Here is a 12,312-nt window from a genome sequence, read left to right as displayed (position 1 = left end):
CCCATGCATTTTTCTGTGTGTGTGTGTGTATGTGGAGAAAATGGTCAAAAGCATTTTATATATAGGACAACCATTTTTTTAAGTGTTAGATTTTTGCAATTTATTAAGTCCTTTAAAATTTCTATTTAAATACCAGAGAATTTAAATTTCATTTGTTATTTTGGTTTTAAACCAGTTGTTGTCAAGTCAATTCCAATTCATGCTGACCCTTTATGTGTCAAAGTAGAACTGTGTTCCGTAGATTTTCAATGGCAGGTTTTCAGAGCTCTGGTGGTGCAGTGGTTAAAGCGCTTGGCTGTTAACCAAACCGAAAGATCGGTGGTTCAAACCCATCAACCACTCTGCAGGAGAAAGATGCAGTAGTCTGCATCCGTAAAGATTATAGCCTTGGAAACCCTATGGGGCAGTTCTGCTCTGTCCTGTAAGGTTACTATGAGTCGGAATTGACTCAGTGGCAACAGGTTTGGTATATATATATATACACATATATATATATGTATATATATATGTATATATATATGTATATATACGCATATATATGTATATATGTACACCTATTTTTTATATATATATATATATGCAAGTTATAAACCTGTTTCCGTAAGACAAAACTGGCCATTCTTAATTTCTGACCTCTGGGGATCCCTTGCAAACCCAATCTTGATTTAACTTTGTCTGTAGTGGTTGTATGTCTTTTTCCAGATATAAGTGAATTTGAAGTTCAAGAGTAACAAATAGTCTCTGGAAAAGGCATTATCTTAGCCTAACCTTTGGTGGTGAGGGAAATTCTCACACTGAACCAAAACTGTAGAGAAGAAATAAGCACAAGAACTCATGGAGAGGAAAAAGGGATTTACTGTTTGAAAAGTATTTTCAGCTGGTGTACTTGTAACTTGAAAGGGCCAAGTATCTGAAAATGAGCTTTTCCTTCTTCAAATACTATGAACATTTGTCATTTTTATTCCTGGAGTATAGTCATAATTCCTCCATAGATTTTTATTTCAGGCCGTCCTGTATGTAAATTCAGAATTATAGCCAGCTGGTTGGATGTAGCGATAAAAACCTGGTTTTGTGGGAAAGTGAAAATTGCCCCTAAGACTTTGTTTTTACCTTTAAAACAGCAAGATGTTGTTTCATGAGACCTGTGAAGGAAATAATACATTAACTTTAACAGCTATGAACTAAATTAATTTTTCATCTGCATGCTGAATACTCCCATGTAATCTAGCTAAAATTTTCATAGAAGTAAAAATCAATCAACTTCCTTACTTTTTGGAGATAGCAAGCAAAGGTTATTTTATCCCCAAACCATGCTTTAAATTTCCTGCTTTTATAGAATTCACTTTTGGGTTCTGATCTTAACGACTTGGGAACCAGACACCTGGGGAACGAGCTAAAAAACCTTCACTGTTCCATCTGCTCTTCATTTTACCAGCACTCAGCAGTTGCCTGTCCCTGCTCTGGAATACTATAATTTAGAGAGCACTTTCTTGGTTGATTGTTTTTGGCTATGTAACTCTGGCTGAAGAAAATGGGTGTCCAAGAGAAAATGCCAAACCCAAATCTTCACATTGGCCTTGAGCCATACTTAAGCAAGCAAAGTAGGGTTCTTTAAGGAGTCTGTGCCTCTTTACCGCTTTTTAAAATTAGGATTCATGAGAAGGTCCTCTGGTGATATTAACTGGATAGATAGAAAAGTAATGATTTATACCTTCACAGAGAAAATCATCCTCTCTCTTTAACTTAACTGTGCCTCTCTGCAGGGTGGCTCCCACTTGCCAGCAATTAGCAGTACAGCCCTTTGTGATGTAGTCTATAATCAAATTATCATAGGTGTGCTTCTGCGGCAGCAAATAGCCAACTACCAATTTATAAATTCCTGTGAGGAAGAAACGAGAAGTTCAGGAGGAGAAATGGAAATAACAGAGAAACGCAACTGTCATAGTCCTAGGCAGCAACTCTCCCTGGCGTGTGTTCTCAGCTGGCAGCTCACCAAGCTACGTAGAGAGCAACGCATTCCCACTGGGATAATTGCTTTTTCTGCATGAGCCTCTTGTTACTTCTCTCTGATGATCCAATGTGTTTAAGCTCCTGGCTGAATTCATGTTGGTTTTTAAGTGGTATTGTAAAGTGTACCAGCAAACAAATGAAATTAGACCATGTTCTGTTGTGTGTATGTAGCCTAGGCAAATATTGGACGCCAATAGAGAGATCCTAATTGCCAGTTTTGCCCCACAATTCTACTCCTAAGAGAATAATTGAAAGACCTGCAACAACTTATGGGTTTCCTCCTTGTAATGAATGTTGTCCTTTTGAATGTCACCAGGAACAATTTAGAATGTTCTGATTGCTTCAATTTGGTATATTCATATTTTCTTTACAATGAGTATGTACTTACCCAGTCATCCTTTTGTTATATAAGCCCGTTTGTGCAAATCACACATACATTATTTACACTTTGTTAAAATAGAATGTAAAAGAGGAAATGAGCTTTGCATAAAAATGAAGAAATTAGTAAAATCAAGGTGTAAACTTTTAAAATAGTGATTGAAAAGGTCTATAGTAAAAATAAAAATCTTATCAATGTTAGTATACAGCCTCATTTTTCTCAGTTTGACCCATCTTTGGGATACAGCTCTTTAATTTTGAGTCACAAATCCATATTGAACTGCTTATGAATAAATCATTCCTGTACCTAACAGTATGAGTTGCATGAAATCAGATCATATCTGATAGAAAGACTTCGGTGGAAAATATCTGAAACACTGCATTTTTCTACCTCCTCCTTTTCTCTCTCTCTTTTTTTTCTTCCCATGAACCCAAACGAACATGAATAGAAAGAGGTGAAAAATTTGTGGAAAACAAGTTGGGAGTCAGTAGTCTTTACGAAGAGTACCAACAAACAATCCATTGCTGTCGAGTCAATTCCGACTCATAGCGACCCTATAGGAAAGAGTAGAACTGTCCCCATAGGGTTTCCAAGGAGCACCTGGTGGATTCGAACTGTTGACCTTTTGGGTAACAGCTGAATTCTTAACCAATACACCACCAGGGTTTCCTTAGGAAGAATAAATAATCTTTGTTAGCCAGGAAGCACTATAATTTGGCTGACTCTGGTTTGTTGTTTACATCAATCTGAAATAAAATTTGTGTTTTCAGACTTAGATGTGAAATAATTATTCGTGGGTATGTGATGTCATTTTAAAAACATTATTTTTGTCAGACAAGATTAGTATGAATAAATAGAATAAATGAAAATGAATATATTGTTTTTTTCTTATACTGAAGAAAAACGTTAGATGGTGACTAGAGTCAGACATAAATTGTTTTATTTCAATGATTTTTGTTGGAGGAAATTTATGAAAAGGTTTATTTTCTTGATAGCTTTTTTGGATAGCTTTTTTAAAATATTGATTAAAATTTAGATTCCAAAGAGAAAACAATGACACAATTAATAATGTGTGTATTCAGAAATGTAAAACTATCTGCATATATTAATCTATACATAATAAAAACATGAAATCATTTCATGGAAGACATAGCTTTTCTTTTAAATGTTCTTATTATACTAGGTACCTGGGGTGTGAGCAAGAAATGTTGCCAAAAAGAGAAATACTGTATTTTCTTTGATGTTGTGGAAGTTATGCAGTATATGAATTGTCTTTTAGTTGGTTACCATTTTTCTAATTAGCTACAAGACTTTCTTTTTATCCAGTCTCTGCCTGTTATTTTGTACAACATAATTATACTACCATCAGTGCTTTTGCTTAATTTAGAAGGCAGTAAATCATGATTGTTTTTGAAAGATTGGTAAGTGTAGAAGACATGGAAGCTTTAATATGTATTGCCCAATGTTGAAGGTTAATACTGCCTTTGTACTCAGATTGGAAAGTGTAGGCTCTGTTCTGCTTTCTCCCTCTCTCTACCCCCTGCTCAAACAAGATTTCGTTTTTGGTTTATAATTATTTTTGTTAGTGTTGTATTGTCAAATTAATACTAAATTTTAGAGCAATAAAAACTGTTATTATAGTGAGTCTTCTTCACATATTTCTTTTGAAAGGAGCCCTTAGAGAACATCCATGACTGTCCTGAAGCTTATTTCACCGAGGGGAATATCTGGGGGTATGACTGACCTTCTGGGTTACCTGCATCTCCTTGGCATTAACAAGCCTTAAACTCATAACAGGCATTTCTCCTCTAGTTCACAACAGCTTGGTATCTGTTCTGTAGGTCAAAGATCTGGGCAGAATTGACAGCTGTGAAGAGATATTTGCCCAAGGAGAGTTGATGGTGACCTGTTTAAGGATGATACACTGAATTTTAATTCAAAGCCCCTCATCTCATTTACTGTGCAAAATAGTAGAAAAATAATTCAGTGGCAAAGGACTCTTTCTCAGAAAAGATAATTTCTAAACCTTGGTGCTTAAAAAAATTTGCTGTTCATGTTAACCCTGCTTATCAAGCTCTTAGTACTCTAAATGAATATTTCCAAGCCTTTAATCTTTCCAAAAATTATAAAACTAAGTAGTGTACAATTTGCCACTGTTATGATGATGTCCACAAACACGAGTCTTATACATGTTATTTCAAACATATTTCCCTTTTAGGATTCTGAGTCACTATACTATTAATTCATTGTTAAGATGTATGTCTTAATAGTATTTCCTGCAAGGAACACAGTTTGGGGATGCAAAATCTATTAAAGGAAATGAGATGAATTATATGACAGTTTGGTAGTTAGCAATCTGAAATCATCTTTGAAGCCCTTAATGTAATTAGTGGTTTTGTTTTTGGTCTGTTAAATTCAAGTCATATTGGGTTAATGTAATTAAAAGCAGAAAAGATTTTTGTATAGCCAAACTAGTTAATTAGCCACAGTCGGTTTAGTATGTTAACCTAGAGGTGTATGGATAACATCGTGGGGGTGCTGTCTGAAAAAAAAAAAAAAATTCCTGTGTAACAGATACCGAAGTCATCTGACTTGCTTTAGGGGAGAAAATGAAGACATACCAGGGAGTTCATTTTAAGTTCAGATTTATTTTGATTTTGAGCACTGATTACAGGGTAACCTGTATACTCCATAGAATAACCTGACAAAAAGCTGACTTACTTTTTTGAAGAAAACATTCTTCTGACTATGTGTTCAAGGTAATAAGAAGTGTTTCTTCTTGTATTCTGGAAATAAAAGTACTGATGGTAAATTTCTCATTCTAACCATATATATAAAATGGTTCTCTTCACATCTTATACATGATTTTTCTATTTGTTGTTTAGTGAACAATACAGATGAAGGCACTTTATAAAGTGATTTTCTACTGCTTCAGTCTTTGTTTGAAAAGAAGACTTTTACTCCTAAGGAAAATAATCATTTATAAGGAAATTAGGAAAATGCTGATATGTAAGAATCCTACGTATCAAACACTATGAGATTTTTCATATCTTAATGTCTCTAAAACGTGTTTTTTTTTTTTTTTTTTAAACCTGGGACTGTTCCAAATTAAAATATAAGGCTAAAAGATATTTGAGACTTTAATATTCTTCACCACAGTCCTCTGTCTCCTTCCCAAAAAGGAGCAAGACCACTGGGACCTTTTTGTTTTGTTTTCATCAAGTATGTATATAACCGAGCCCCCCACCCCCCCGCCCACCCCCTTCAAGCACTGTCTAGAGCTTATGGAAATGTGGGCCTCTAATGTGGTTACCACTGTGGATTGGTAAGGTATATGGTAATGAGGAAGTAAGACCTCTGCCTTGGATTTTTGACATAGGCTAGATGCCAGCATATTGTCTGAAAGCTTAACATGTTCTGCTTCTCCACTACCAGGATTATGTTAATTGAAGAAACGCTGCTGTAGTTCAGTGTTTAACATTGTGTCTGTTCATTTTACAAACTCGTTTTTGATAGGTTTACAATTTGGCTGTCAAATCCAGCTGCAAGAAGAGACCTGCCAGGAAATATTTCTTAGCTTGTTTTAAATAGTGCTATTTTCACATTTATAGTGTTTTGTATGTGTTAGACATATTTTTCCTTTCTACGGAGAGAGAAGAAATGCCAATTTTTGGTTTACGAGAGGGCAATGCAGTTGAGAATGCATAAAGTCATGCTTTACAATCAATATCTTTATATGATGCAATATAAAATGGTGATTGTTAACACTAGGTACTTCTTGACAGCTAGTATATTTGATCAGGGTTATAGTACTATATTTTTTTTCTGTTCTTTTGTTTATTGAAAAGAACAGGCCACCATGTATTCCACACTTGTGACCACAGAGAATAAATAGAATATGGGTTTTGGTTAGTTGTACTTCAGTTCAGCCATTGGCACAATGCCAAAATCAATTTGAATTTATGGAAATAGAAGACTACTATTTTCTCCCATTATTTTTTATGTCCTCTTTTTCCACTACTTTGTTGTTGGTTCCTTTACTTTTGTAAATTTCTGTCTCCATCATTTATGAGGAAATAAGTTTTTCTTAGGTTTAGTGTGATTTCTTTAGTCTCTAAGATTATTCCTTATAGTTGTAACATCTACTTTAGCATCCTTAGCCATTGCTGCCTACGAGTATAGAACAGAAGGTTGTATTTTGTAATGAAATCGTCTTATTGTTGGGATGGGGGCTTATGGGAAGTTTTATACTAGTCTGGGAAGTTTCAGCATTTTTTTTTCCCCTAATAAAATAAATACTTATTTGTGCGAGTGTATTATCTAATTCTAAACCCTCTTTCCTTTGCCAGTTGAACCCAGCAGTTATCTTTAGGCCAGAGCTGAGGTTTTAGAACAAAATTTTTCAACCTCAGCACTATTGATTTTGTCTGAATAATTCTTTGTTGCGGGGGGCTGCTCTGTGTGTAGGGTATCTAGTAGCATCCTTGGGCTTTACCCATTAGACACTAGTAGCACCCTCCTCTTAATTGTAACAACCAAAAATGTCTCCAGACACTACCACATGTCCCCTGGGAGAGGGAGAGAACTTGTCCCCATTGAGCATCATTGTTTCTGAGAAAACAATCAAAACATGTTCAGCCTAAGAAGTACATGCTTTTAAGGCTTTGCCTTATTGATACAGATGCCTATTTTCCTGATAAAACCAAATGGAGCTGTGTTATTAATTTTAATAAAAAGCTTCTAAGTTTAACAAAGGAAGACAGTTTTTTGATTAAACAAATGACTTTTCAATCATTACATGCATAAGTGTAATATGTAATTTTAATAATAATGTGAGGCATTTCTCTAAATGCTTTATGTGAATTTAGCTCATGTAACCCTCATAATAAGGAGCCCTGGTGATGTAATTGATTAAGCTCTCAGCTGCTAACCGAAAGGTTTGTGGTTCAAATCCACAGGCCACTCCAGGGGAGAAAGATGTGGCAGTCTGCTTTCAAAAAATTATGAACTTGGAAACCCTATGGGGCAGTTCTGCTCTGTCCTAGAGGGTCTCTCTGAGTCAGAATTGACTTGACAGCAACGAGTTTAACCCTCATAACATCCTTGATAATAGGTATCATTAGTAGCCCCATTACACAGGTAGAGAGGAATTAATTCCTTGCTGAAAGTCACACAAATATATAGCTGGGGGCAGCCTGACTCCAGGCGCCACTCCCACTTGCTCTCCTGTGTATGTATAAAAAAAAAAAAAAAAAATTTTTTTTTCCTGTATATCTGCAAATAATCTGGGATTTAGAAATCTGTGCTTTAAAAAATTTTTTTTCTATTTATTTCGATTGGTTTTTTTCTAGCCTAGATAATATTGGTAAAGAATACCTCAAGTGTCCTTTACTAACAGAGATTTAGTTGACCTTATTTAGCCTTTGAAAACCCTGTAGCGACCCTCTAGGACAGAATAGAATGGTCCCATAGGGTGTCCAGGGAGCAACTGGTAGATTCGAACTGCTGACTTTTTTGGTTAGCAGCCATATCCCTTAACCACTGTGCCACCAGGGCTCCTCTTTAGCCTTAGATACTTAATACCTTTTCTATTGTTACCTGAAAAAAATTTTTTTTTTCCTTGAAGAATATGTAACTTTAACAATTTTATTTTCAGCCCTAAGTTGTTTTAATTTCTATTTGGTATCAATATAGAAATTACATATACACAAGCTGACATGAATTGTATTTTTTTTTTTTTAGTAATATTATGATATGAAAAAACTTCAAAAGCTATCTGATTCTTTAAAAAAAGATTTATTATAAAAAATGTGTCAAAGTGGTGGATACACTTGCTGTTTCTCTACTTATTAAGGATAGAGAAAAGCTTTTGTAAAATGCCTGGTAGGTTAATTCTGCTTTACACAGTAGGTGTGATTTAGCAAAGAGAGCTGTAAGATAAATTTTTATGAGAGATAAAGTTTTTCTGTTTATATTGAGTACCAAAACATAGACACATAGTCTCACAAAACATAAATCTCCTGATAGATTGAGTTATAAAATATTTTTAAGATTGAGCCAAATGTAACATACAGTTGAGGCTACAGTAATGATATGGGTGCTACAAACTCCTTAGGACTTTATAGCTTTCTTTGGATTTTGGTTCCCCCCTCTCAGCCTGTTTCTTCCCAGTCATATCAAGATTGGAATTTTTCCATACCTGAGAATCTCCTGGCAGTTCCCTCATTCTACTTAACTAAGTTCCCTTTCTTCATTTGTATGGATTCTTTCAAAATATAATAGCATTGGGCTGTAATATATAATGTTGATTGGTACCCCCACTTGTGCATAAGCAAGTTAATTTAAAACCTTACATTCCCAAGTACTTAAGATTTGTGAAAGTCAATTAGTACCCTTTTCTAGTGATGCAGCAAAAACAAACCTGTACTGCTCAAAATGATTTATTCTTTATCATTCTTTGACTCCCTATTCTTCTACATATTTGAGTATGTTTTAAAATTATCCTTAAAGCCTTATGTTTTTATTGTAGATCACATTCATTGACTTACTAATTTTTAGAACAAAACCAAGTTTTAAATCATTTATTTCCTCTTACTTTGCTACCAGCTTAATCTGTTGTGGAGCCCTGGTAGCACAGTGGTTAGGAGCTACAGCTGCTGACCTTTGGCTGCTAACCAAAATGTTGGCAGTTTGAATCTACTGGCCATTCCTTGGAAACCCTATGGAGCAGTTCTCCTCTGTCCTATATGGTCACTATGAGCCGGAATTGACTCGATAGCAATGGGTTTGGTTTGTGGTTTTGGTTTTTAATCCATTATTGTGCAATCCCTTCAGAATTGAACTGGTCCCGTTAATACGCAAGGGCATTCAAGTTTAGCGTCTGAAGCTTAGGAGGAGGTTCAATGTCTTGTTCAAAGTTTTAGAACCAATAAGGAACAAATCTAGGACGGACTACATCTCAGATCACTTAACTTCCAACTCAGAAATAGCCTTCTCACTATCCTCTTTTCTGGGATGATTTTCTTTCTTCAAAATCTTTGAAAATGTTTATGTGAATGTTTCAAAATAAGTACGTAACAAAGATTACAGTGGATCTTCTTAGAAAGACCCCTGATTTTATGATATTAATTCTGAAAACTTAAGTTTTTTAAACAGTAATTATGATAACAGGGTTCTGGGCTATGCATTTCTTTTTCATTTATATATCTCATATAAGTAAAGATACATATCTTGCCTAAAATCTCAGCCTGGTCCCAACTTGCTATGTAATATTGTGCAAGTCATTTCACTTCCACAAAAAATTTGCTACTTACTAGGCATTGTGATGGGTCCTGGGGCTATAAAGAGGCATTAGATATGCTTCTCTGCCTCAGAGGTCACGGTCAGGGAGGAAAACTGACATTTAAAAGCATAATTAAAATATATTGTGATGATAGGCATCGTGGAGATACACGGGAGGGGAGGTTATACTTTTCTGAGCCACTGGTCCCTTAAGTGAAAAATGAGGTTATTATAACACTTCTAAGAGTCTCACCACAGGGTTATGCTAAAACTAAAATTTAAGTGATATATTCATGCAAAAGCACTTTATAAACCATACAAGAGTTAGCACTGTGAATCAGTAGCGTGAATACTGGGTGTACCTTTGATTTAAAGATCCTACTCTGAGACCATCTCAAGAGATATTTGCGACTGTGAGAAAAGATGTCTGCAAAAGAGTACTGATTTCTGTGCTGCTTATAAGAGGGAAGAATGAAATATCTTAAATGTCTATCAGGAGGGAAATTGTTTGGTAAAATAGGGTAAATCCATACAATGAATGGAATACTATGCAGCCGTTTAAATTGGTACTGAAGGTCTATATAAATTATCCTCTTATTATTTGGTTAAAAATGCAGGTTGTGGAAGAGCACATAACACATGATTCGCTACTTTTGTAAAATTTTCAGTGTATGCAAACATATATTTATGTATATGTGTGTATGAGTAAGCATACATTTACAGTGTGTGCCCAGATGTGTAAAGAGTGAGCTAAGGGGATGTTCATAAAATATTGACAGTAGTTAACTTTTGAAGATTTGTGTGTGTGTGTGTGTGTGTGACATTTGTGTCCCTCTTTGTATTATTTTGTTTGAAAATTTAAAGAAGGAAAAAATAAAATAAAACCACTGTTAATGTATCTTGTAACTGTTAAGAAGCCTTTCTAGACAGGCTTCATATTGGTTAACAGATTAGATTTTGTCTTTAACAGTACTTTGCCTTTAACAAAAATCCTTTGAGTGGCTAATATGTGCTGGCACTATTCTAAGTGTGAAAACTAGAGTGATGGAAAATGCAGAGAAAAACCTTTGGGTGGTGTTCAGAGTAGGTATTTCATACCTAGAGCATCATTACTCATTTGTTTATAAAACTACAGAATAAAAATATCACGTTCTAAAGCCACAGAAATTTAAACCTCTCTGTTAATATTTGTTTTGTCCTAATACATAGAAGACTTGGTCACATTATCTAGTTTGTGTGTCTGGACTGAAATAAAGCAATTTAAGCATTCCAAAACAGTAGGACCCTCACCTTTACAGAGGAGTAGTTTTGATAAACTCCAGAGTGTATGATGAAAAGATTTTTTTGTTTGAATGTTTTTTAGCCTTATTTTGTGCTTCTGTTCATTCTTTCTTTCTCACTTTTGTGTGTGTGTTTAATTGGCACACTATACAGAATAACTGTGAGGCCAAACCTCCATAAATAAACCTACGGGAAGTTATCCATGACAAAACCTTTCTAGGATTCAAAGCATTATTGACATGCATGGATAATTGAACTCAGTTCTCCAGCCTAAAAGCATGTTAAATTAAGTAAAGAGAGTTCAATTTTCACAACCTAATCGCAATTCATGATTACCTTTAGCCTGTTCATTTTATTGGATGTCTGATTATATTGCAATTAATGCTTCTACAATTAATTAAATGTTCAAGGTGTACCCTAATGTGGTTTTCTGGGTGATTTATTGGGATCCGTTCAGTCTCTGCCTCCCATGTGTTCAAGAAACTGCGTGGGAGTCAGAAACACCTTTTTTTTTTTTTTCCTGGAAATGACATGTTCTACTATATTTTGGCAATTAAGATATGTTTCTTTAAATTGAACCTGGCAAATTAAGTAACTAGAGACATTTTTATTTCCGCTTCTGATAATACTAGAACATGCTCCCCCGAAAACATTTCTATCTAATATGTATTTATGTATTAATTATAGTCATGGCATTAAGAATTGTCTTTTTTTTCTTTTACCACTTGCTATCCAAGTTATTCATGCAATTTTTTGTGTTTTTTATTTAACTCAGTAATATAAATGGGCTGGCTGATTTGAAAACAAGAATTTCTAGTTATGTAGAGTATAATAATTTTACAAGATACAGAGGTAATGGAAAAATGTTTTGGCTCTTAGGTTTTGCCTTTGGAATTAATTCTATTTAAAGTTGCTACCTATAAATATAGCACATATTACACATTGACTCTTTGATATAATTAACCTTTGGTTTCTGTTACATATTTAGAAAATATACCTCACTTATGAAGACCTCTGTTATGTCAACATAGCTGAAGCGATGTTAATGGTCTTCATGTGAAACTTTTTTTTTAAGATACGAGGAGGAAAGCTCATGATTACTTACACCCGAAAGAGTGATGCTGGCAAATATGTTTGTGTTGGTACCAACATGGTTGGGGAACGTGAGAGTGAAGTAGCAGAGCTAACTGTTTTAGGTAAGTGCAATTTGATCTATATATATTTTATAATCATTTTGTACCTTTATGAGAAAGAAGTGATGCTCTTCAGAAGGTAAACTGATAACTATCTTCATGGGTGGGAAGAGGAAAGAAGGAAGCAATAAAGCAGACTGAGATGAAATAGCAAAGAACTGGGAGTAG

The 12,312-nt window shown here is 34.7% G+C and overlaps 1 protein-coding gene across 1 annotated transcript in view; it reads left to right on the top strand.

Moving 5' to 3' along the window:
* The window catches only part of ROBO1 (roundabout guidance receptor 1), a 1,245,354-nt gene that overhangs the window by 1,112,976 nt on the left and 120,066 nt on the right, over window positions 1–12,312 (top strand). Inside the window, exon 6 of the mRNA XM_049858153.1 lies at window positions 12,027–12,147. Within this exon, the coding sequence (XP_049714110.1) occupies window positions 12,027–12,147 (121 nt within the window). The remainder of the gene's footprint in view (window positions 1–12,026; window positions 12,148–12,312) is intronic.

This window comes from Elephas maximus, chromosome 18, assembly GCF_024166365.1.
Source record: "Elephas maximus indicus isolate mEleMax1 chromosome 18, mEleMax1 primary haplotype, whole genome shotgun sequence".
Lineage (NCBI taxonomy): Eukaryota > Metazoa > Chordata > Mammalia > Proboscidea > Elephantidae > Elephas > Elephas maximus.
This window is presented reverse-complemented; position numbering and strand designations above follow the sequence as displayed.